Genomic DNA, 27780 nt, shown 5'->3' on the forward strand with positions numbered 1-27780 from the left:
CTTATATGTGGAATCTAAAAAAATGGGACAAATGAACTTACTCACAAAACAGAAACAGAGTCACAGATGTAGAAAACAATCTTATGGTTACCAGGGGGGAAAAAGGGAAAGGGATAAATTGGGAGATAGGGATTGACATATACACACTACTATATATAAAACAGATAACTAATAAGGACCTACTGTATAGCACAGGGAACTCTACTAAATACTCTGTAATGACTTATATGGGAAAAGAATCTAAAAAAGAGTGGATATATGTGTATGTATAACTGATTCACTTTGCTGTACAGCAGAAAGTAACACAACATTGTAAATCAACTATACTCCAATGAAAAATTTTTAAAAAATCGTTCATTCAGCAGATATTTATTAAGCAACATGACTGTCTTCTTTGACCTGTCTCTTCAGTGCATAAATATGTTACTCCATGCCTTTTTTTTTCCTTTGGACTGTTTATTTCAAACTGTACTTTTATTATTCCATCCAGTTTTACATTTTTTTAATGCCAAGGGCAATTTGATTAGATTTGCCTATTTACCAAAAAAAAAAAAAATGCTATTGTAAATATCATCTAGCACATGGTTAATAACATTGCTATTAAAACATAAACAATCATCTTAACAAATTGCACATAAATAAAACAGAATTTTTAGACAGGATCCCTCTTAGATCTAGGGACCATATCCAGGATTAGCTCCTGATTTTCAAGGATTTTGGAAATATTTGAGTTCTGACAGGTCTAAAATTTGTGCCAAAGGAAAAATCTATTAATTATATAATAAAATCTGGACATCAAACTTAAAAGCAAATCAAATTGAAGAAGTTAGAGCCAAAATTACATAATTATTTTGAATTATGACTATAGGACATTTCAAAATTTGATTAATTCATATTGACAGAAAATTGCACCTGTTGGAGATTAATAAGTATTTGAAATAGTTTTTAAACTATGCATGGAGTGACATAATGTATGAATAAAAATATAAGATTTCTGATTGACAATGAGTGGTTGAAAAGTTAATAAATTGACTTTTCCTCAATAACTAGAAGTATTCATTCCTTTTCTTGAAGATTACAAAAACTACTAGAATTTTCTGTAAAGACTGAGTATAAGACTCACATAAGCAAGCTGTCAAAATGGAAAAATAAATACTCACTGGCTGTTTTCCAGGGGGTTCCACATTCACAATACATTTTCCATGCTTTTTCTCCATTTTCTACCACACGCTTAACTCCAGGAACAATTTTTATTTTGAACAGTGGCCTTTATACCTGGAATTTTCAGAAATAATAGAGTTGATTGATGCTACCATGTTATGAACTATGATGCATCAGTGCAGGTATGAACTAAATTAAGTAATAAGCTATCATTCCCCAATATAGGATCCACCTTAGAGGAAAAAGTAAGGTAGTAATTAATACAACAAGCAAGAAAACCAATCTTGCCTATGGGAGCTATTCCCTCCTGGCTCTCCAAAGAGAAAAAAAAAATTCTCAAATTGTAAGTCATGTTACATTGTCTTAACTTTTAGCAACGCCTCTCTCATTTACCCTTCCTCCTGACTTTGGGGCTGTCTCCATGGTAAAATTCTGGAGCAGGTGATATTTGCCATTGCTTTCTTTCCAACTAAGCATGGCCATCTTCTCTCCCCTCGTCGGCACCTCCTCTTTTAGGTGCATAGCTGTCTCCTCCCTAGGCTTTAACACTTTCAGGCTCTCCTCCCATGCTCTAAAACTTTCCAGTACTCCTCCCTCAGCTTCCAGAAAAATGTGTCTATCCTGAGCTCACTTCCTCAGAGCTCCAACTCTGAGAGCTGGTAAATCTGATCTAAAAATGTATTCACCAAGGTCTTCCATCTTTCAGAAGGGCACTAGGAAATTTAGTTAAAGGGAATTGATTCAACAAGTTTCTTCCAACGTCTTCATATTTAACTGCTGAGGCAGCCTCTGCTTTACACAGGTAGAAATGTCACTGTGACTCAGCAAAATCTAAATTGCAATAGGCTGGAGTTTAGAAATAACTATCAATCTAGAAGTTAACAATTAGTATCCAACACATATATCCTGAGAGATCTTCACAAAAGTGGCACAGAAATTTCTTGGTGAAGAATGGTACTTGAATAATGTAAGTTTTAAAAAAATGACTCATACAGTAAGTAATCAAAAGCTAATTCAAAAATAATGGTCTTTAATGATAAATATATCACGAGCACTAATTGACTAGCTAGAGATTCATCTAATTTAATACATCTCAATCTACCAATAACATGTAAACCATCTATTCCAACCCTGCCAATTGGCAATTGAAAACATTGAGGCCCCAAGAGGAGAACTGACAAAACCAGTTTAATCATCGTGGTCAGAACCTCCTGCTGTCTTTCAGACTAGTAGCCACCCGTATGTCCCAGATCAGGATGAAGAAAGGCATACAATCCATTAGAGAGTTCATTAGCTTTCCTTTTCTTAAAAAAAAAAAAAAAAGCAAATATTCAAGTTCCAGAGTTGGAAAGGATTGGGGAGACTTCTTTGGAATGTTTACTCCTGGGCCTCACTAAACCTAAAGGGAGTTTTGTATTCTGCTTAGATGACTCTAATGCACACCAAAGTCTGAGAAGCACTAACTTAGAAAATGTTGTAAAGAAAAGTGATGGAATTCCCTGAAATATTTAGGAAGAAGTATTTGTGTGTGTGTGTAGTTTAACCCTTTCAAAAGTCTTCTTATAAATGTATTCACCATTTTTAGCTTAAGAGTTCTAATTGGAATCAACTGAAACAGAATGTCATTGCCTCGGCTTCCAAAATAAATAGGCAATGAAAAATTTATGGAAGAGGGGAGAGAGGGAGGGAGGAGCTGGGGCCGCAGTCATGAGTCGCTTCAAATTCACATTGGTATCAACTTGACAGATCCTGTGTTCAGAGGAATTTATAGGGGGGTTCAAAAGCATCAAGATGACTTACGGGATGTAATAGAGAGAGCTGTTCAGATTGGTGTTAAAAAGTTTGTGATTACAGGTGGAAATCTACAAGACAGTAAAGATGCACTGCATTTGGCACAGACAAATGATATGTTTTTCAGTACAGTTGGGTGTCATCCTACAAGATGTGATGAATTTGAAAAGAATAACCCTGATCTTTACTTGATGGAGTTACTAAATCTCGCTGAAAACAACAAGGGGAAAGTTGTAGCAATAGGGGAATGTGGACTTGATTTTGACCGACTGCAGTTTTGTCCTAAAGGTACTCAGCTCAAATATTTTGAAAAACAGTTTGAACTGTCAGAACAAACAAAATTACCAATGTTTCTTCATTGTCGGAACTCACATGCTGAATTTTTGGACATAATGAGAAGGAATAGAGATCGGTGTGTAGGTGGAGTGGTGCATTCATTTGACGGTACCAAGGAAGCAGCAGCTGCTTTGATGGACTTGGGTCTCTACATAGGATTTAATGGTTGCTCACTGAAAACTGAGGCTAATTTGGAAGTTCTGAAGTCAATACCTAGTGAAAAATTAATGATTGAGACTGATGCACCTTGGTGTGGAGTCAAAAATACACATGCTGGATCAAAATATATAAAAACTTCATTTCCCACCAAAAAGAAGTGGGAAAATGGGCACTGTTTGAAAGACAGAAATGAACCCTGCCATATAATTCAAATACTGGAAATAATGTCAGCAGTAAGAGATGAAGATCCACTGGAACTAGCCAATACGCTATATAACAACACTATTAAAATATTTTTTCCTGACATGTAACTGGTATGTGTCTCCCGTTTTTCCATCATGTACATAAAATTTCATGGTAAAACTTAAAAGTTTCAATAAAGGAATTCTCTGGAAGTTGTCTAAAAAAAAAAAAGAGAGGAGAGAGGGAGAGAGTGATTTGTTTCGAAAAGCAGTATAACACAATGCCCCCCAAGAAATGACTTGGGCCTGTAGGCTCTAAGAATCCATGTGAATGAAATGTTTCAATAGTATTGAACACTGATAATAACATCAGCATCAATCACACTCGAAAAGACTACAAACTGGGCTTTTTTTCCAGGCTGGCTACATGTTTGACACACTGCTCGCTTTCCCTAATAATCAGCCTCTCTTTCACTTTCATAGTAAGCAAACCCCAGAATATTTAGCTGGGTACATGCCTGCCAACAATAAAGGCTATCCTGCCCAACTGCCCATGTAGCAAGGTGTGGCCATATGACTAAATCCTGGCCCATGGCATGAGAAAAGAAGGTATACGTGCAACTTCTGGTTGTCTACTTAGGAGCAAGGAATATGCCCTTCCTTTTCATTCAAAAGCAGATCAGTGGGTGAGCCATCCTGTAACACAGAGATTAGAGCAATATCCTATGAACAGTGGAACAGACAACTGGAAGAAGGCTAACCTCTAAATTTTTAATAACGAAGAGCTGCTGCAGCCCCTAAAATTCTATAACAGCTGGATTGCATTCTTAGTAATATACTATCTTATGATGGTAGGAAGACACTATCTTAATTTGACCCTGGAGCACCATAACCACAGAGTAGATAAAATTTCACAGGCATTCATTTGCATCTATACCTTTTTTTGGTAGCCTACAGAGGAATAAATAATTTGATACTTGTGCAGTAACTGCACAAGTAATCACACTTTCAAAATGCCTGATTAATTAAAGAGTTGCAAAACCAAATTGCAAAGTACTGAAGAAAGTATGTTACTGTGAAATTCATATGATCTCTATCTTGTCAAAGAACAGTTTAATACAGGTATTACTACATTACTCAACAGGACAGAGTAGAACACACCCGGATTAACATGGATATGGGTAAATCCGGGATTGCCACTTTGCCCAACCCTGGGGGTGCTTTTTGCATCCTAGGTTACGAAATTGGTGACCCTTATAGTGTTTCCAACTATCTTCATAGTCAGACATTCTATACCTGGGTATATTTCACAGTTAAGTCAGGATTCCCTATAAGGACTCTTCGATCTCTGGTGAATTTTTAGCCAAAAGAATTGGAAAACTTTGTTAGTGAAACAGTAAAGGTGCTTTGTATTTGGCCATTCTTTAGCCAAAAGAATTTGGTGGTCTCTTTCAAATTCACCTATTAATGCTCTGTCAAATTGTTTTATATTTTTATCCACACACAAAAAAAGCTCCTGGGTTTAAATTACACCATAGTCTGACAGTTAAATCAAGTTTGGTCCACTAACTGGCTGAGACCAGTAGGACAGCTCCTGTTCCCTGATTTGGAGTAATTTTTAGCCAAAGCGATTATTTTAGTTCATCATTTTTATTGTTTGACATAGTAACTAACAAGCCAAACAAGAGGTTTAAAAATATAGTGGTTAGTGTTAATTAGTATTATTCAACTAATTTAAATGCATGAAAAAAATCATTATAACATACACAAATGTGCAAAGAACTTTTCAAAAGCCCTTTCAGAACTGGTATGTATTCAATTAGTGCTTTGCACAAAATCTGTAAATATAGAAGTTAAAAAAAGGAAAATTTCGTACATTTTCTTACGTGATTATCATAAAAGAATTTTTTTTTTTACGAATTCAATTCCCAAAATCTAGGACAGAATTCTGTGACAAAATGTTATTTCAGCAAATTTAAAATAATGAACTATTATTTAGGTAACATCTTGGATCAACAATAATTAGTACTACTCAAATTGGGAGCAAGCAACTGTTTGATCCGTATCAGTGATTTTTTTCTAATTTCACATTACACTAGATTCCATTCTAAGTCTACTTTAAAATGTCAAATGTGTTTTTATTGATAGAATATTGAGGTTTTTTTATTCATTTGTCAAGTGAATTGATGAAAACATATCAGGTATTTTTCTGGGCAATGGGGATTTATACAGCAATAAATAAAATAGGCAAGCACTTGTCCTGTTGGAGTTTATATTCCAGCCTTATTACAGTTCACAATGCATGTAACATTTTACCTTTGATTATAAATTTTAAACTTTGTTTAAAGAGTAGTTGTGTTTTATTGTGGGAAATGCTCTGCTTTTATAAATGGATGTAATTATGTTTGAGTTAAAAGGATTCTAAACATTCAGGTCAAACGCCAGTGAATGAAGTGAACCCTTATGCCAGCCTCTCTGTGCTACGTGCCGTGACTGGGAGCTCGTCTGTTTTCTAGGGTTCAGTATTCCTTTCTGGGTTGACTCTCCTGCTAGATCTTTCCTCCTTATGTTGAGTTGAAGACTTCATCTCAGTAACTTCAACCTGTTTACCCAGGTTCTGTTTTCTAGAAAGATATACAAAATTAATAAAATTCTTCTCTTAAATAGTAGGTCAATTATTTTGGCACTACAACTGTGTCCCTCATTATTCAAGATTTTTTTTAAAAATCTGCTCCTTAAAAGACAAAAGTGACTCACTTGAGTTTTATGTAAGTCCTATTAGTATTTTTAATGGGTGGAAGGAAGGAAGGAAGGGAGGGAGGGAAGGAGGGGAGGAGCAAAGGAGGGACGGAGGGAGCGAGAGAGAGAGAGAGAGAGAGAGAGAGAGAGAGAGAGACAGAGAGAGAGACAGAGAGAGAGAGACAGAGAGAGAGAGAGAGAGAGAGAGAGAAGAAAAGGAAGGAAGGAAGGAGGGAGGAGGGAGGGAGGGAGGGAAGGAGGGAAGGAAGGAGGGAGGGAGGAAGAAAATAGCACCACAGCACCATCTGTTGTTGCAAAATGTCACTGCAGCCCCCTAAATGGGCCTTAACACCCGGATGTTAAGTCCTTTCCAGGACAATTACTGACATATACTACGGAGAGATGTGGCTTTATAAGTGGGTGCACTCCTCTGACCATAAGTTGATCTTCATAACCTCTCAAGAATTAAGTGTTATTATCCCCACGTCCTTGATGAGCCATCAAATCTTAAAGAAACACTTAATGAGTCCCAAGCTAAGTTTAGTGTGTGAACCTGAGGTTTCCCCAGACACTCATCCAACAATCATTTCTTTTGCTTTTTTTTTTTTTTTTTTTTGTACGCAGGCCTCTCACTGTTGTGGCCTCTCCCGTTGCGGAGCACAGGCTCCGGACACGCAGGTTCAGCGGCCATGGCTCACGGGCCCAGCCGCTCCGCGGCACGTGGGATCCTCCCGGACCAGGGCATGAACCTGCGTCCCCTGCATCGGCAGGTGGACTCTCAACCACTGTGCCACCAGGGAAGCCCCAACAATCATTTAATTAAGGTCATTCTATAATTATTGTACATTTTCGTTAAGAATAATGGGGAGAGAGAAATTATACATTTAAATGGGTAAATCTTATAATCTGAATTATACCTCAATAAAGCTATTAGAAGAAAAGATTAATAGCAGGGAGGTAGAGGGAGTGGAGTAAAAAATATTTAGAAGTGAATCAGTCAAAGAGATCAAGCAAACTATTGAAAAGAATAATAAACATGCTGGTAAGTTACCTCAAGATGCATCAGGGAGGCCTGGATGTTAACAAGACAGGGATGGTGTTGAGGGCTGGAAATAGACTATCCGTGGGGACAGGAAATGCAAGAATCTATTTCTAAAACATAGAAAGGGCTTAGCAAATTCAGCCAAGGTTGCCAGCCTTCTAATCATACAAACTCTACAGTCCCTGACTGGGATTTAGGCAGATAGATGATTAGCACTCAGGTGTCCACATTGGAGAAGTTTAACTTTCCAACAGGTGTCCCGAGTACAGAAATTAGAAATCTGTTAAGAGCTCTGCAGTTTTGCAGTCTGTCAAGATCTGCCAGGAGTCAATAGGGCCCTAGCACTTGGAGCTAAAGTTCCTGGGAAAGACCCAGTCTTCAGGAATGGGGCCTTGAAAGAACTAGGTCCTGGGGCTTCCCTGGTGGCGCAGTGGTTGAGAGTCCGCCTGCCGATGCAGGGAACACGGGTTCGTGCCCCAGTCTGGGAAGAGCCCACATGCCGCGGAGCAGCTGGGCCCGTGAGCCATGGCCGCCGAACCTGCACGTCTGGGGCCTGTGCTCTGCAGCGGGAGAGGCCACAACAGTGAGGCCCATGTACCACAAAAAAAAAAAAAGAACTAGGTATTGTAAAACTGCAAGCACTACTGGGATACAAAAGGGAATCAACTAGATGCTAATCAGCAACTCAAAAGGGACCTTCACCTTATCAGAGGCTACAAACTAGCTCACAGATAAGGGCTTATAAGCAAGCATCAAACCCCTGCTCAGGTCCGCAACAAGTGTTTACTGCAGGACACTGTTGTCAGAGTGTTCAGAGCTTGAGATTTGATACTGGTTCACCTAATCTGGGTTGAAAGTGTCAGAAGATGAGCATATGAAGCATGCCTGCCCAGCACTTCAATAATTTTTTTCTCTGATATGGTCAGTTCTGGAACTTGGGCAGAAACAGAGGTAAAACAGGGGCTACAGGTTGGAAGGTTTGGTGGACTTAGCTGGGAGGACTAGAGACAGGTTCAGAAAAGATGTATTTCTGTATCTCCTTTTACCGAACCCACTGCAAAAATCTAATTTTTCTATTTCTACTTTTTCAGTCCTCCAATCCCTTTTCTGCAAGGCATTCACGTTGTTCCACCTAAAATTAAATAAGATATGTCACTTTCCGGCTCAAAACTCCTCAATGGCATTCCTCTGGGGAAAGGAAAATCACTAAAACTTAGCAAAACCTATAAGATCTTAAGTAAGTTAGCCCCAGCTGACTTCATTGTGCATTCATGCAGACAACATTTGCTGTGTCCTAGCCACACTGCTTTTGGAAAATTAGGAAATATTTCAAATATACAAAGAGATATAAAGAATTTTACATGGAACACCCATATATACTCTATCACTCATCCTCAGAGACAAATCATTATAAAACATGTATGAATCTCACAAGTAAAAAGCTGAGCCGAAGAAGTCAGACACAAAAGAGTACACACTATACCAATTCCATTCCTGCTATGTTCGCAATCAGACAGAGTGGTCCGCGGTGTTAGAAATCAGAACAGTGTTTACTTTGGGGGAAGGAAAAAGGAGGTGGTATTTGGGTGTGGGCACATGGCAGGCTTCTGAAGAGCTGGTAAGGTTCTGTTTCTTGATTGGGGTATGAGTGTGTTCACTCGGTGAAAACTCATTGAGCTGTGCCTTATGATATGTGCATTTTCTGCACATATGTGTATTTCAACTAAAAAACATTTTAGAAAAATGATACTAATTAGAATAGCTTAACATTAAAAGTATATGAAAAGATGATTTAGGGGCTTCCCTGGTGGCGCAGTGGTTGAGAGTCCGCCTGCCGATGCAGGGGACGCGGGTTCGTGCCCCGGTCCGGGAAGATCCCACATGCCGCGGAGCGGCTGGGCCCGTGAGCCATGGCCGCTGAGCCTGCGCGTCCGGAGCCTGTGCTCCGCAAAGGGAGAGGCCACAGCAGTGAGAGGCCCGCATACCGCAAAACAAAAACAAAAACAAAACTAATGAAGGAAACAGAATTAGAGTGTTCTAATAAAGTTTTATTACATTAATTGCATATAGTTACAGTAAGTAGTTTGGCAATACAGGGGGAAAGTAACTCTGTAAGGCTGACTTGGAAGGATAGTTAAAAATTATTTCTTATTAGCATAGTGACCACTAAAATATTTGTTTTAAATTACTGGAAAACACATTTTTCCTTTTGGGTAAGGAAAGCATTTCCATACCCAGTCCCTACCATGTGCTCACGTGTCTATATGCTATTCAGCATCCTTTGTTTATAGGTAAAATTAACACCAACAAATGGAATTGACTTTTGTTAGTGCTTTAAAGAATATTTACTGATTTATATCAATCTCACTAACATCAAAGATACAGGTCACAATGCCCTTCTGAATTCACTGCTTCAAGTAGCGGTTATCAGTCCTGTTTGCACACTTTTTGAAAAATATAGATTTCTGGATCACCCTTGAGGATTCTGATTCAGTAGGACTGCAGTAGAGTGCGTGTACCATCAACATTGATTTAAACCTGTGAATTACCAAGAATTCTAAGTAACAGAATCCAAATTTGTAAGTTTATTACTCTCAGCATTGCTATTTTCTTTTTCTGAATTTTCTCTGGTATTTCAGCAGATAGCAGGCATAAGTAAATATTTATCGGAAGTATTTAATTGAATGCCTTTATAAGATTACTGCAAAAAGTAGTAGAAAACAAAATTATTAATTGAAAATAGTGATAACACATTTAAAATTTTACTTATATATCAAAATGATTTAAAGAGAAAATGAAATGAAAATAATGTTGGCACAATCTAAAAAGAAGATGTGGTAATATGTAAATCTATTTAAAACACCCTTACCATATAGAATATATTTTCCTTATTACATATGGAATTAGTGTATTAGAGACTACAACTTTATAATAATAAAAGACTGTAATCACATTTGGTAACTTTCTATTTAATCGTAACAGCTTTCCAGCATAAATAAATGGATTGGATTTACTTTGTATGAAAATTGTATTATCAAAAACCTCACAAAGTAGAGACTATCCACATTAAATGGTCAGGTCTAATATATGGTACTGTTACATCTAAATGTTGTTTTGCGGATGAATTCACTATCATTTTAGTGTTAGTTGAATTGGTCATTAAGTAATCTTGTTTTAGAAGTGGTTATTTTGGTCACTGTAGCTTTATGCTGGCAGTTACTGACATTGGATTCACCCATGGTACTAATAGTAGTTGTGCTAGTTGGTTCAGCTGAAGTGGTGGCAACTGTGGTAGTCATACTCTCAGTAGAAGTGGTGGAAGCAGTTGTGTCTGTTGTGGTTGTACCCTCAGTGGTAGTGCCGGCCGTTGTTGTGGTAGTTGGTTGAGTTGTGGTGGTGGCCACTATGGTAGTCGTGGTCTCAGTAGAAGTGGTGGAAGCAGTTGTGTCTGTTGTGGTTGTAGCTTCAGTGGTAGTGCCGGCCGTTGTTGTGGTAGTTGGTTGAGGTGTGGTGGTGGCCACTGTGGTAGTTGTAGTCTCAGTAGAAGGGGGAGAATCAGTTGTGTCTGTTGTGGTTGTACCCTCAGTGGTAGTGCCGGCCGTTGTTGTGGTAGTTGGTTGAGTTGTGGTGGTGGCCACTGTGGTAGTCGTGGTCTCAGTAGAAGTGGTGGAAGCAGTTTTGTCTGTTGTGGTTGTACCCTCAGTGGTAGTGCCGGCCGTTGTTGTGGTAGTTGGTTGAGTTGTGGTGGTGGCCACTGTGGTAGTCGTGGTCTCAGTAGAAGTGGTGGAAGCAGTTGTGTCTGTTGTGGTTGTAGCTTCAGTGGTAGTGCTGGCCGTTGTTGTGGTAGTTGGTTGAGGTGTGGTGGTGGCCACTGTGGTAGTTGTAGTCTCAGTAGAAGGGGGAGAATCAGTTGTGTCTGTTGTGGTTGTACCCTCAGTGGTAGTGCCGGCCGTTGTCGTGGTAGTTGGTTGAGGTGTGGTGGTGGCCACTGTGGTAGTTGTAGTCTAACCAGAAATGGAAGAATCAGTTGTCTGTTGTGGTTTCAGCCTTAGTGGTAGTGCCGGCCGTTGTCGTGGTAGTTGGTTGAGGTGTGGTGGTGGCAACTGTGGTAGTCATAGTCTCAGTAGAAGTGGTGGAGGCAGTGGTGGCTGTTTTGGTCGTACCCTCAGTTGTATCTGTGATCGTTTTTTCAGTTGAAGTGGCGTCTGTTGCAATTGTGGTTTCTGTGGAATCAGTGGTTGGTATACTTGTAGGTTCCGTTGAAGTGTGCTCAGTGATGGTAGTCATGGTACTGGATGTTGTGGTAGAATCTGTTGTGCTAGTGGCAACTGTAGTTTCGGAACTAGCAGATGAGCTTGTTTCAGTCAATGAGATTGTCCCCTGGTTTTGAGTAAGTTGTATAAAAATGGGGGCATTATTATTTTTCCCATTATACACCAGAGACACTATGAGTACTCCAATTGCCACTGTTATCACAGAAGCTAAGAGACAAGCCAGGAATATTTTCCACAGAGACCAGCCACTAAACAAATTTCGTGTCACCTGAAAAGGATTTAAATATAATTACTGAAGTTGAAACCAAATGTTGCAAGAAAAATGTCATTTATAATATTTTTATATATAGATTACTTCAGTGGAAGAATGTATAAACATAAAAAATACCTTAATAGCCTGTAGTAATAAATATTGGCTCAAGTTTAATGTTTCATTTGGGAAAGGCTTGTTCTTTGTAATAGGAATAAAGGAATATCCACTGATCTGTCTGCTTTCTTTTCATATGTATTTAAAGCTAAAAGAAATACTAAATGTCATCTTAGAAACTGTTTATTCCTCCCACCATCAAATGAAGTATCTACACATGTGTGTCTGACTGCTGCATACAGTGATTTGAGGGACCCAAAATATCACCTGATAAAATCTTCTCCCTTCATTGGCCTATCAACTATCAGATTTGTGTCTGCTTTATAGCCTTCCATTTTAAATGCATTAATAATGGCCTATCAAATATTCTAGCTAGGTGTTCATACAGGTTAGTAATGGCAGCATGAAAATCAGAGTTGAATACATTTGTTGAAATCCATCTTGTGCTGCCACCAGCTATTTTCACTGTGTAAGATGTTAACCTCTTTGATCTTATTTTTTCATCCATAAAAATCTATAAGATTAGAATAGGGATTAATGTCAGTAATATTACTTTGTAATATCTCTCTAATCTGTTATTGTAGAGGAAACATTGCATAGTATAAAACATGTAAGGCTTGAGACAAGAGAGTCTTGAATTTGAATTCCATACCATTAATATTCTGAGCAAGTTTCTTAACTTGCCTAATTCTCAACTTGCCTTGTATCAAAAGTGGGGATAATAATATCTACCTCCAAATGTTATTGAGAAAATTAGAATAAGAAACATCCTTCAAATTAGATTTTTGCAGAAGGCGGGGCTTTATAGTAATTAAGGCCATAGCCATTGGAATCTAACAGATTTAGGTTTAAATTTTAAATCCACCTTTTACTAGATAGATGGTGGTATGTGGAAATTTGCCATGTCTTGCAAAGCCTCAATTCCCTTGCATGGATAATATCACCTATTTAATAAAGCTAAACAGTAAATAAGGAAACAGTATGAATAACGTTGTCCTAGCACTTTCTAAGTACTCAAAAAACATTTGATTTCACTAATTAGCTCATTCTTATCTATTTTCTTATGACTGAAAACAATCACTAAAGGAAACAAAGAGCACATATGTCATTGGAGCATGTAGGGTAACTCTTCAATTTTCCAAAATAGTGGACACTGTCTCAGACAATAAACCACAATTTGGGTGTTGAGAGTGACACCCACTAGGCAATCAGAAGCAGTTCAAGGGCATTGGGTACCAAGGCTAAGGGAATTTGTGGCACCAACTATGAGAGCCCAGTGACTAATGGCGCCTCCTGCCCCATGTCATCTAGGCCTTAGAAAGGAAATCAAAGGGGGAGGAGAGGAAGGACGATACTCACACCTCCGAGGAAAATTACCCTCATTTTTTGTTTGAATTTTTAAGAAGAGGAGCAAGATTAATAAAAACTCATCTTAACCTAATCTGAGACCCGTGCTCAAGTGCTATTACTGCTACTATCTAGATGTGTGAATTCTTACAAACAATCTAAACCTCCTAGACCGCGATGTTGTCCATCTGTGGCTAAGTAAAGGCATCTAAAATAACTTTCAGCTCTCTGATTGGTCTGGTTTGTTTGAGGTCATCAGGGATATATTCTCTAAATAATTCTATCAAAAGCCTTCTTCCACAGTGTTTCTTGTCATTAAGAGTTTATCCTCTCTTCTCTTATCAAAGTCTTTCCAAACTGTCTCTATAGCAGGATTAATCAGAGGAGGGGTGTAGTCCAGGGCCAGAAGAATCGAACCAAACTGCCAGGCATCAGTAGCAATCAGTCAAAATCAAGTTTTCACCTGGAGTAGGGGGTGGAATGGAGGAAAGACTCGGAGATCAGGTCTCAAGGTGAAGAAAACAGAATGATGAGAAACAGCGTAAAGAACACCGGAAATCTGCTTCCGGGCACCAAACCAAGGCAAGGCTAAATATTGTCTAAGTCAAGGTTGAAAACACACGAGGTCAGAAACAGGAGGCTAACAGAAGGCCCACAGTTATGCTCAGAAGCAGGAAGGGAAGGAGAGTGAGCCAGATCACCCACAGACTAGGGCCCCAGGGCTTTAACACATGACTTCACCTTCCACTGAGCAAGGGTTACAATGTCATTCACTGTCAATGCATCTGCTGTCATCAGCTACTCGGTCCTCCAAAAAAAGGAACACAAAACTTTGCTTTTTTTTTTGATGCTTATATATTTTCCCTAAACTTTATAGGTGTTTTTTCTTTCCATCAAGATCATTAGCTCCTTAAATTAAGAGTCCCATAAATCTACCTCTTCTGCATTCCCTCTCAGTGATTTGACATGTTCAAAGGATGCTGTAGATTTTCAAAAGAACAATGTTAATTGATTGAATGTTTTTTCTCTAATATTAGATCAAAAACACTTCCATGTGGATTACATCATAACCCAGAGAAACAGTGTCACCCCAGACATTACCTGAAAATGTTGGGATTCTCTGTTTGGAAAATTTGGAAGTCCAAGGGTCCCTCTGTTGATGCAGATGTCATTTAAATTGGGACCAGCATCGCCAGTTACATCAATTGATGTTGCAAACTTACAGGCTGAACTCTGAGCTTCATCATTTCCAAGGTTCGGGAATGGCTGTGTACAGAAAAGAATGGGAGAAAAATAAGATGCTATTGTATTTTGTGTCTAAAGTAATACAATTCGGACAAATATAAATTAGATTATGTCACATTATGGCTTATTTGATCAAATAAGATCATTTGAAACCTGAGGAATAAATAAATACATTTATTATATTTCTTCTCAAAATAAGAAAATCTAATTAGGTCATCATAAATTACATTTAATTATTTTATATAATTATTCACATTAAAATTCAGGCATTATCTTTTACCTTCATCATATTTAAAGAATTTGTTAAATATCATATGTGGCAAGCTGATGTAGAGAGATATTTTAAAAAGTCCCATAATAGGATGTGGAGAAAAGGGAACACTCCTACTGTGTTGGTGGGAATGTAAATTGGTGCAGCCACTGTGGAAAATAGTATGGAGGATTCTCAAAAAACTAAAAACAGAATTATCATATGACCCAGCAATTCCACTCCTGGGAATATAACTGAAAAAAACAAAAACACTAATTCAAAAAGATACGTGCACCCCAATGTTCATAGCAGCATTATTTACAATTGCCAAAGTATGGAAGCAACCTAAGTGTTCATCAACAGATGAATGGATAAAGAAGATGTGATATATATCTACAGTGGAATCCTACTCAGCCATAAAAAAGAATGAATTCTGCCATTTGCAGCAACATGGATGGAGTTGGAGTGCATTATGCTAAGTGAAATAAGTCAGACAGAGAAAGACAAATGCTGTAAAATAAAAAATACAACAAACTAGTGAATGAAACAGAAAAGAAGCAGACTCACAAATACAGAGAACAAACTATTGGTTACCAGTGGGGAGAGGAAAGGGGGAGGAGGATGGGTGGGGAAAGGGTTATTATGAGAATATATAAAATCATATGTATGAAACTTCTGAAAATTGTAAAGAACTATAGAATTTAAAGAATCTTTTATTCAATAAAAAAAATTACATACTTCTGTGTAATTCTACATGGCCATAAATTTGTGTGCTTCAGCTAGTATGGAATAATAAATTTCTTTCCAGAAAAAAATTTTTTTAATAAAATAGAATTTAAAAGTCCCAAAATGAAAATTCTAGAAACTTCAAAGCTTATAAAGAACAACACTTTGTGGTCTTATTCATAATGAGAAAATCAAATCTAAAGAGGTGAAGTGAGAGTCTAGGTATAGTAAATTGCAATAGGACACTTCTCCCACTGCAATCAATCAATCAATCAATAAATAAAATTGAAGGGCTTTCAAAGAAGTGAAAATCAGATTACTTAAAATTTAAAAGAAGAAAGAGCTTTTCCAAAGTGATCTAATAATCATAGGCCATTTTATTTTCTGGGAGCATTTGTTGATTCTGAGTATGAGTTGAGGTTCTGACTAACAAGAGTCAGCAGAACTTTTGCTATTCATGTGAGTCTGGCATAACAGACTGGAAAATAGGGGATCCCCAAACACAAGGCCTCTGTAATGTTCTGGAATAGCTCAGGAGGCTGGAAGTAGGATGGAAAGGCAGAGTAAAGTCTTTGGCAGTATCATAGTGATTAGGAGATAAAATCCTGCTATCAGAAAGGGACTTAAACACAAGACTGGTTTCCCCCTAAGGACATTTGCCATACTTTGAGGCTGCCTGGCATAGGATGTTAAAGAGCTGACCTTGAAATCTCTGAAGGTCAATCTCTGAAGAATATACATACAAACATTATAAACAAAATAATAGTAAATTAAATCCAAAAATATATCAAAATGGTAAAATCTCATAACCAAGAGAGGTCTACCCAGCTACCTAAACTAACTTAGAATGAAAGTTGGTTTAACATTCAAAACAGCTAATATAATTCACCACATTAACAGAAATAAAGGAGAAAAACACATGTGAATATATCAAAAAAATACAGAAAGACTTCTGGCAAAATTCAACAACCATCTGTGATAAAATTTCTGAGCAAACTAGTAATAGAAGAGATTTTCCATAATCTGATAAAGGATAGCTCCATAAAACCTAAGCTAACATCATAATTAATGGTGAAATATTTCATGTTTCCCCCTGAATTTGGGAACAACACAAAATGTTCACTTTCACCACTTCCATTCAACATTACATTGGAGGTTGTAGCCAGTGCATTGTTAGAAAAACAAAAATAAAGTTATAAAATATGAAAAAACAAAGACATGATTGGGTTTATAGAAAATCCAAAACAGGGTCCAAGATGGCAGAGAAGAAGGATGTGCTCTCACTCCCTCTTGAGAGAACACCAGAATCACAACTAACTGCTGAACAATCATCGACAGGAAGACACTGGAACTCACCAAAAAAGATACCCCACATCCAAAGACAAAGGAGAAGCAACAGTGAGATGGTAGGAGGGGTGCAATCATAATAAAATCAAATCCCATACTGCTGGGTGGGTGACTCACAAACTAGAGAACACTTATACCACAGAGGTCCACCCACTGGATTAAAGTTTTGAGCCCCACGTCAGGCTTCCAAACATGGGGGTCTGGTAACGGGAGTAGGAATTCCTAGAGAATCAGACTTTGAAGGCTAGTGGAATTTGATTGCAGGACTTTGACAGGACAGGGGGAAACAGAGACTCCACTCCTGGAGGGCACACACAAAGTAGCGTGCGCATCGAGACCCAGGGGAAGGAGCAGTGACCCCAGGGGAGACTGAACCAGACCTACCTGCTAGTGTTGGAGGATGTTCTGCAGAGGCAGTGGTGGCTCTGTCTCACCGTGAGGACAAGAACACTGGCAGCAGAAGTTCTGGGAAGTATTCCTTGCCGTAAGCCCTCCCAGACTCCGCCATTAGCTCCACCAAAGAGCCCAGGTAGGCTCCCATGTTGGGTTGCCTCAGGCCAAACCACCAACAGGGAGGGGACACAGCCCCAGCCAACAGCAGTCAAGTGGATTAAAGTTTTACCGAACTCTGCCCACCAGAGCAACAGTCAGCTCTACCCACCACCAGTCCCTCCCATCACAAAACTTGCACAAGCCTCTTAGATAAACTCATCCCCCAGAGGGCAGACAACAGAAGCAAGAAGAACTACAATCCTGCAGCCTGTGGAACAAAAAACACGTTCACAGAAAAATAGACAAGATGAAAAGGCAGAGGGTTATGTACCAGATGAAGGAACAAGATAAAACCCCCGAAAAACAACTAAATGATGTGGAGATAGGCAACCTTCCAGAAAAAGAATTCAGAATAATGACAGTGGAGATGATCCAGGACCTCGGGAAAAGAATGGAGGCAAAGATCGAGAAGATGCAAGAAATGTTTAACAAAGATCTAGAAGAATTAAACAACAAACAAACAGAGTTGAACAATACAATAACTGAAATGAAAAATACACTAGAAGGAATCAATAGCAGAATAACTGAAGCAGAAGAACGGATAAGTGACCTGGAAGACAGAATGGTGGAGTTCACTGCTGTGGAACAGAATAAAGAAAAAAAAAAAGAAAAGAAATGAAGACAGCCTAAGAGACCTCTGGGACAACATTAAATGCAACAACGTTCACACTATAGGGGTCCCAGAAGGAGAAGAGAGAAAGGACCCAAGAAAATATTTGAAGAGATTATAGTCGAAAACTTCCCTAACATGGGAAAGGAAATAGCCACCCACGTCCAGGAAGCACAGAGAGTCCCATACAGCATAAACCAAAGGAGAAACACACTGAGACACATAGTAATCAAATTGGAAAAAATTAAAGACAAAGAAAAATTATTGAAAGCAGCAAGGGAAAAATGACAAATAATACACAAGGAAACTCTGATAAGGTTAACAGCTGATTTCTCAGTAAAACACTACAAGCCAGAAGGGAGTGGCATGATACACTTAAAGTGATGAAAGGGAAGAAACTACAACCAAGATTACTCTACCAAGCAAAGATCTCATTCAGATTCAATGGAGAAATCAAAAGCTTTACAGACAAGCAAAAGCTAAGAGAATTCAGCATCACCAAACCAGATCTACAACAAATGCGAAAGGAACTTCTCTAAGTGGGAAATAAAAGAGAAGAAAAGGACCTACAAAAACAAACCCAAAACCATTAAGAAAATGGTCATAGGAAAATACATATCAATAATTACCTTAAACATGAAGGGATTGAATGCTCCAACCAAAAGACACAGGCTTGCTGAATGGATGCAAAAACAAGACCCATATATATGCTATCTACAAGAGACCCAATTCAGACCTAGGGACACATACAGACTGAAAGTGAGGGGATGGAAAAAGATATTCCCTGCAAATGGAAATCAAAAGAAACCTGGAGTAGCAATACTCATATCAGATAAACTAGACTTTAAAATAAAGAATGTTACTAGAGACAAGGAAGGACACTACATAATGATCAAGGGATCAATCCAAGAAGAAGATATAATTATAAATATATATGCACCCAATATAGGAGGACCTCAATACATAAGGCAACTGCCAACAGCTATAAAAGAGGAAATTGACAGTAACACAATAATAGTGGGGGATTTAACACCTCACTTACACCAATGGACAGATCATACAAACAGAAAATTAATAAGGAAACACAAGCTTCAAATGACACAATACACCAGATAGATTTAATTGATATTCATAGGACATTCCATCCAAATACAGCAGATTACACTTTCTTCTCAAGTGCACACGGAATATTCTCCAGCATAGATCATATCTTGGGTCACAAATCAAGACTCAGGAAACTTAAGAAAATTGAAATCATATCAAGCATCTTTTCTGACCACAACGCTATGAGATTAGAAATCAATTACAGGAAAAAAAAAAACGTAAAAAACACAAACACATGGAGGCTAAACAAAACATTACTAAATAACCAAGAGATCACTGAAAAAATCAAAGAGAAAATCAAAAAATACCTAGTAACAAATGACAATGAAAACACAATGATCCAAAACCTATGGGATGCAGCAAAAGCAGTTCTAAGAGGGAAGTTTATAGCAATACAAGCCTATCTCAAGAAACATCTCAAATAAACAATCTAACCTTACACCTAAAGGAACTAGAGAAAGAAGAATAAGCAAAACCCGGAGTTAGCAGAAGGAAAGAACTCATAAAGATCAGAGCAGAAATAAATGAAATAGAAACAAAGAAAACAATAGCAAAGATCAATAAAACTAAAAGATGTTTCTTTGAGAAGATAAACAAAATTGAGAAACCATTAGCCAGACTCATCAAGAAAAAGAGGGAGAGGACTCAAATAAATAAAATTAGAAATGAAAAAGGAGATGTTACAACAGACACCGCAGAAATACAAAGCATCCTAAGAGACTACTACAAGAAACTCTATGCCAATAAAATGGACAACCTGGAAAAAATAGACAAATTCTTACAAAGGTATAACCTGCCAAGACTGAACCAGGAAGAAATAGAAAATATGAACAGACCAATCACAAGTAATGAAATTGAAACTGTGATTAAAATCTTCCAACAAACAAAAGACAAGGAACAGATGGCTTCACAGGTGAATTCTATCAAACACTTAGAGAAGAGCTAACACCCATCCTTCTCAAACTCTTCCAAAAAATTGCAGAGGGGGGAATACTCTCAAACTCATTCTATGAGGCCACCATCACCCTGATAACAAAACCAGACAAAGATACTACAAAAAAAGAAAATTACAGACCAGTATCACTGATGAATATAGATGCAAAAGTCCTCAACAAAGTACTAGCAAACAGAATCCAACAACACATAAAAGGATCATACACAATGATCAAGTGAGATTTATCCCAGGGATGCAAGGATTCTTCAATGTACACAAATCAATCAATGTGATAACACCATATTAACATATTGAAGAAGAAAAACCATATGATCATCTCAATAGACGCAGAAAAAGCTTTTGACAAAGTTAAACACCCATTTATGACAAAAAGTCTCCAGAAAGTGGGCACAGAGGGAACCTACCTCAACATAATAAAAGCCATATATGACAAACCCACAGCAAACATCATTCTCAATGATGAAAAATTGAAAGCATTTCCTCTAAGATCAGGAACAAGAAAAGGAAGTCCACTCTCACCACTATTATTCAACATAGTTTTGGAAGTCCTAGCCATGGCAATCAGAGAAAAAGAAATAAAAGGAATAGAAATTGGAAAAGAAGAAGTAAAACTGTCACTGTTTGCAGATGACATGATACTATACATAGAGAATCCTAAAGATGCCACCAGAAAACTATTAGAGCTAATCAATGAATTTGGTAGAGTTGCAGGATACAAAATTAATGCACAGAAATCTCTTGCATTCCTATACACTAATGATGAAAAATATGAAAGAGAAATTAAGGAAATACTCCCATTTACCACTGCAACAAAAAGAATAAAATACCTAGGAATAAACCTACCTAGGGAGACAAAAGGTCTGTATGCAGAAAACTGTAAGACACTGATGAAAGAAATTAAAGATTATACCAACAGATGTAGAGATATACCATGTTCTTGGATTGGAAGAATCAACGTTGTGGAAATGACTATACTACCCAAAGCAATCTACAGATTCAATGCAATCCCCATCAAATTACCAATGGCAGTTTATACAGAACTAGAACAAAAAATTTTAAATTTGTATGGAGATAAAAAAGACCCCGAATAGCTAGAGCAGTCTTGAGGGAAAAAAACGGACCTGAAGGAATCAGACTCCCTCACTTCAGACTATACTACAAAGCTACAGTAATCAAGACAATATGGTACTGGCACAAAAACAGAAACATAGATCAATGGAAAAAGATAGAAAGCCGGAGATAAGTGCACACACCTATGGTCAACTAATCTATGACAAAGGAGGCAAAGACATATAATGGAGAAAAGACAGTCTCTTCAATAAGTGGTGCTGGGAAAACTGGACAGCTACATGTAAAAGAATAAAATTAGAACACTACCTAACACCATACACAAAAATAAACTCAAATTGGATTAGAGACCTAACTGTAAGACTGGACACTATAAAACTCTTGGAGGAAAACATAGGAAGAACACTCTTTGACATAAATCACAACAAGATCTTTTTTGACCCATCTCCTAGAGTAATGGAAATAAAAACAAAAATAAACAAATGGGACCTAATGAAACTTAAAAGCTTTTGCACAGCAAAGGAAACCATAAACAAGACGAAAAGAAAACCCTCAAAATGGGAGAAAATATTTCCAAACGAATCAATGGAGAAAGGATTAATCTGCAAAATATATAAGGAGCTCATGCAGGTCAATATTAAAGAAACAAATAACCCAATCCAAAATGGGCAGAAGACTTAAATAGACATTTTCCAAAGAAGACATACAGATGGCAAGGAAGCACATGAAAAGCTGCTCAACATCACTAATTATTAGAGAAATGCAAATCAAAACTACAGTGAGGTATCACCTCACACCAGTTAGAATGGGCATCATCAGAAAATCTACAAACAACGAATGCTGGAGAGGGTGTGGAGAAAAGGGAACCCTCTTGCACTGTTGGTGGGAATGTAAACTGATACAGCCACTATGGAGAACAGTATGGAAGTTCCTTAAAAAACTAAAAATAGATTTACCATATGACCCACCAATCCCACTACTGGGCATATACCCAGAGAAAACCATAATTCAGTAAGACACATGCATCCCATTGTTCATTGCAGCACTATTTACAATAGCCAGGTCATGGAAGCAACCTAAATGCCCATCAACAGACGAATGGATAAAGAAGATGTGGTACATATATACAATGGAATATTACTCAGCCATAAAAAGGAACGAAATTGGGTCATTTGTAGTGACGTGGATGGATCTAGCGACTGTCATACAGAGTGAAGTAAGTCAGAAAGAGAAAACGAATATTGTATATTAAATCATATATGTGGAACCTAGAAAAATGGTACAGATGAACCGGTTTTCAGGGCAGAAATTGAGACACAGATGTAGAGAACAAAGGTATGGACACCAAGGGGGGAAAGCAGTGGTGTGGTGGGGGCGGTGTGATGAATTGGGAGATTGGAATATACATGTATACACTAATATGTATTAAATGGATAACTAATAAGAACCTGCTGTATAGAAAAATAAATTAATATTCAAAAATTCAAAAAAAATCCAAAAGAATCTATAGACAGAATGTTAGAATAAGTGAATTAATGAGATCACTGAATACGGATAAATATAAAAAAATTTAAAAAGTTGGAGCTATCAGTATGAATTCATGTTTAGCTTAATATAAATGCAGATGATTGCATATAGAAATATTTATAGATGCATGTGTATACACTGGTTAATATACACACATATTTCCTTGCTTTGTCAGCTGAGAGGACCTAGAAGCAACAACACACTAGCAGGAACAAGTACCCAGACATTGGTTTCTGATACCATTCTCTAGCGAAAGGAACCAAGGATCCTTGGAGAAATGGCTGATTATAGGGCTGGGTGTGGAAATATACAAGATGAGCCTGGAGCATCTTGTAGCACCAGAGATTAAGGAAATCCTCCATGCTTCTCCAAAATAATAATAATAATAATAATAACAATGATAGAGGTATGTCAGTATGTCAAAGTGACACAGGAACCAGCTGAAAGAGCTCTCAATAGCCAAATCTATAACAATTGGAGCAAAAAACTTAAAGTAGTACTGGATTATAACCCAAAGTATAAAATAAACATCTGGGAGTCAATACTGATATAAATGATTGAACAAATAAGTGAATGAGGAGGAAGAGGTAAATCTACTATGCAGAAGAATCCCAAATGATTGACATAGATACTACACTCTCACGGAACATAACTCCCCACTCTTTAAGAGTGGGCTAAGCACAGCAACTTCCAAAGAATATAGTTTGGAAAGGGACGAGTGGAGAACAACTTTAAGAACCTTGTTAAGTATTACCTCATCCAGGTGATCAAAGTCAACATCAACAATAATAAATCATGTTAATAATAGGTACTGTTGGGCTTCCCTGGTGGCGCAGTGGTTGAGAGTCCGCCTGACGATGCAGCGGACGCGGGTTCGTGCCCCGGTCCGGGAAGATCCCACATGCTGCGGAGCAGCTGGGCCCGTGAGCCATGGCCGCTGAGCCTGCGCGTCGGGAGCCTGTGCTCCGCAACGGGAGAGGCCACAGCAGTGAGAGGCCCGCGTACCACAAAAAAAAAATAAATAAATAATAATAGGTACTGTTGATCTGATGTGATGAGAATGGCACTTTGCTTCCATGGTCTTCCCTAAAAGGAAAAGAAACAAACAAAACAAAACAAAAAAATACAGAGCCTCAGGCTAATGATAAAAAAAAAATCAGACAAATTCGTATTGAGGGAAATTCTACCAAATATCTGACTAGTATTTGTCAAAACGATCAAGGTCATCAAAACCAAGGAAAGTCTGAGAAACTGTCACAGCCAATAGAAGCCTAAGGAGTCATGATGGCTAAACCTAATTTGGTAGCTGTGATGGGATCCTGGAACAGAAAAGGGGCAGTAAGTAAAAACTAAAAAGTCTGAATAAAGTATGGACTTTTTAAAACAATAATATATCAACCTTGGTTCATTAATTGTAACAAAGGTACCATATTAATGTAAGATGTTAATAATATGGGAAAACTGTTGAGGTAAATAGATGAAGGAGATTAAGAGGTACAAAATTCCAGTTGCAAAATAAATGAGTCACAGGAATGAAATGTGCAGTCATTAACTGTGTAATATCTTTGTATGGTAACATCATAACTACAGTTACCGTGGTGATCATTTTGAAACGTACAGCAACATCAAATCACTATGTTGTATAACAGAAAGTAATATAGTGCTGTAGGTCAATTAAATTTCAAAAACAAACAAACAAACTCATAGAAAAAGAGATCAGATTTGTGGTTATCAGAGGTGGGGTCCATGGAGGCAAGGGGTAATTGGATGAAGGCAATCAAAAGGAAGAAACTTCCAGTTATAAGATAAAGGAGTACTAGGGATGTAATGTGCAACATGATACATATAATTAACATTGCTGTATATTATATATGAAAGTTAAGAAAGTAAATCCTGAGATCTTATCACAAAAAATTCTATTTAATTTTGTATCTATATGAGATTATAAATGTTCACTAAACTTATTGTGATAATCATTTAATAATGTATGTACATAAAATCATGCCATACAACTACATACAAAATTTATGCCATACAACTTAAATTTATACAGTGCTGTATGTCAATTATATCCCAATAAAGCTGGAAGAAAAAATAGAGGAAATTAGGTTCTAGGTGTATGGGAATTCTCTGTACTATGTTTGCAGTTTTCTATAAGACTACAACTATTTTTAAAAATAAAGGTTTTCAAAACAATAACAAAGTTACATTTTTCAGGTTCTACTGCCCAGGATTTCTAAGTCTAATAAGACCAGTAGCCATCTGTCCACAACCTACTAACTGAAATTCCTCATACCAGAATGGGTCTTGTAGCCTTAACATTATTAATGCCATCCTCATTTTTCAACAGAACTAGGCAGTCCATGAAAGACCTATGGAAGACAAGTCATTTAGTAATCTCTCAACACGCATTTTCTAGTTTCTATTTGATTTTTCTACTCTTACAGATCTTATGCTCCATTGGTGAAGCACAACAGGCTTGTTTGAATTCGATAAAATATGTGCAGATAAATATGATAAGGATTAGAAGCTGGAAAATGTTTGGGTACAAACATTCACCATAGTCTTTATGGGGTGGGTAGCACAAGGAGGAAGGGAAGGGTGTTGGGAAGATATACACAAAAGATTTCACAAACTTGCAACAAGTAGTGATCTAATACATAGAATAATGAATATAGACAACATTCTTGTACTATAGTTATGTAATGTGATAAATATTGCTACAGCTAATCATATTACAATATATAATAACATCAAAGTAGCACATTGTACACCTTAAATTTACAATGTTATGTGTCAAATATATCCAATAAAAAACTAAAAAACAAAGACTTCAACTATATCTGTAATGGTTTATTTCTTAAACTTGGTGTTTGGTACATACATGCCTATTACATTATTCTTGAAGTCTTTTAAATACACGTTGAATTTTTTAAAGTAAATGAATTAAAAGGATGGGTTCAAATAAGAAAGGTTTTGGTGGTTAGGTTTTTCTTGAAGTCAGTCTAAGACATTTCCTCAACAGCACCATCTATAACATTTTATAAACTTACTATGTTAAAATATATTAGCTCTATTTATTTGAATAAATGCTATTTTCTAACAGTAGAAGATTATTTCTTCAACTAAAAAAAAAAAAAGGAGAGACAGAGAAATAACTCCAGATACGGTTTTAAGAAAAAGATAGAGAGCAATCTGTGTTATATTCTTACGGGAGTGTAAATTGTTATGTATAAATTTATTATAGCTCAAAAACATTATAGAATTATCTAATTTTTACTCATAGGACAGCAAGAGCATTATTTAAATGTACTCTCTCAATTACATTGATTAAATAACCAATCCTAAATGGTTATTAAAAATGCTATTGACATTGCTGGCTCAATCTCGAATTTCTATTAAAACAATCAAGCTACATATGTGTGCAGATGGTGGCCACTGAGCAACTATAACTAAGAATAAAAGGGAGTATAATTATGATTAAATATAGTCAAGAAGGAATACACTCAGGCAAAAAAAAATTAGTCAAGTTCTGTTTTTCTAAAGGTGTAATATCACGCCAAAGAAGTAAAGAGAATAGCTATGCAGTGATATCAAATAAAAGATGATATAATACACACAAGCACTTTAAGAATTTCCATCTGTTTTTAAATAGGTAGCTTTGAGAAAATCACACATTTATATTTTATAAAAGCTTTGTGTTTCTTTGTATTATTACTATCGTTATTCTTCAGCTATCCAGTTTGTTTATGGCTGATGAACTTGAATATTTTTCTGAACTTTCGTAATTAAATAAAAATTCACTGGCAAGACCAACTTACCAGAATTAAAAATATTTAAGGGAAGAAAGATGGTGAGTGATTGCACTGAGAGCAGAGTAGTCTCTAAAGTTAAAATTTTGAGAAGTTGGGGGGCTATGAATTATAGTTAATTAGCTCTTGGTAGAAGCCAATAATCTCCATTACATACACCCAATATGCATTAGCTATGTTCATAGAATAAAATTTTAAATTCTACGCTCATAACTTAAGAGATTACCATTTCATGTTTCCTAAGAGGGGAAAACAAACTCCTAAATTTCTCTGTTTTATGTAGACTTCAACTGCTACTATAATCCACTGGTGAAAATGGCCATCAATTAAAAAGAAATTTCTCTACGATTATATCCAAATATCCAGATGTAAAGTGAGATAGTCAGTGATGAAGATACATGCCCTTTATTTGAAAACTCTCATTATTATCTAGGGAAATCTTCAAGATGAATAATTCCTTAGTAAAGGGACCTTTTTATCTGAGTATCTTGACACTGTGAAGACCTAATGACATAGCTGCAAGGCTAGAACCATAAAGAACATCTTTAGGGGAAAGGAGTGCTGATCTAGAATCAAGAGAACAATTTCTCTGCCTTGTACCTTCCTTGTTAATGCAGGGGACAAAAATATTTTTCCTCACAGAATGTAATTGTCCATTCAAACTTATACTGATTTCATTCAACACATTTCCACATGTTTCCAGTATCAAGGGCTCTAGTCAGAGACAAAGTTACATAAAAGGCAATCCCAAAACACACAGTACTAAATTATTTCTTCTAAAAACATAAGCAATAGTCAAATAATATTGTATATAATTGAACTCTAATATTCCCTTGAATACAATTCTTTACTAAAAAAGGAACTCGTATGTAGTTAAGCAGAGGCTAATCTAAAAGACTTGCTAGATAATTTGCTTCCTAGGTCTAGAATTCACTTACAAGATGATGTTCTGACTTCCAAAAACGTATGAAATCTTTGAGTTCTGACAAATCTACACATTACACTAAAATCCAGGCAATTAACACAAAAATCTATATATCACATTTTAAAAACATAAATTGTTAATGCAATCAACCACAGATTTGTCATCTTATACTCTAATTATGGTAACTGTAGAGAATTATTTGAACAGCTTATTAAATTGTTACCCCCCAAATTGCTAATATCTTAGATTACTGAGTATTAA

At 37.0% G+C, this 27780-nt stretch overlaps 3 protein-coding genes across 3 annotated transcripts in view; 1 reads left to right on the plus strand and 2 right to left on the minus strand.

Annotated features, from left to right (window-relative positions):
* Positions 1–2868: 2868 nt before the first annotated feature.
* LOC101286426 (deoxyribonuclease TATDN1-like) lies at positions 2869–3842 on the plus strand. The gene is given in 2 exon segments (XM_033421450.1): positions 2869–2884; positions 2887–3842. Coding segments are annotated over 2 exon segments (888 nt in total). The 3' UTR covers positions 3759–3842.
* A 5608-nt stretch (positions 3843–9450) lies between these two features.
* On the minus strand, positions 9451–11414 carry LOC125961281 (uncharacterized; the record flags this gene model as incomplete). Its single annotated transcript, XM_049698138.1, has 1 exon — positions 9451–11414. A coding segment is annotated over one exon (861 nt), but the record flags the coding sequence as incomplete, so codon positions are not given.
* The window catches only part of LOC125961194 (dynactin-associated protein-like), a 93190-nt gene continuing 76818 nt past the window's right edge, over positions 11409–27780 (minus strand). The window contains exons 3-4 of the mRNA XM_049697646.1: positions 14500–14664; positions 11409–11952 (exon numbers count right to left, since the gene is read on the minus strand). Of these exons, the coding sequence (XP_049553603.1) occupies positions 11434–11952; positions 14500–14664 (684 nt within the window). The 3' untranslated portion in view covers positions 11409–11433. The remainder of the gene's footprint in view (positions 11953–14499; positions 14665–27780) is intronic.

Source organism: Orcinus orca, chromosome 15 (genome assembly GCF_937001465.1).
Source record: "Orcinus orca chromosome 15, mOrcOrc1.1, whole genome shotgun sequence".
Lineage (NCBI taxonomy): Eukaryota > Metazoa > Chordata > Mammalia > Artiodactyla > Delphinidae > Orcinus > Orcinus orca.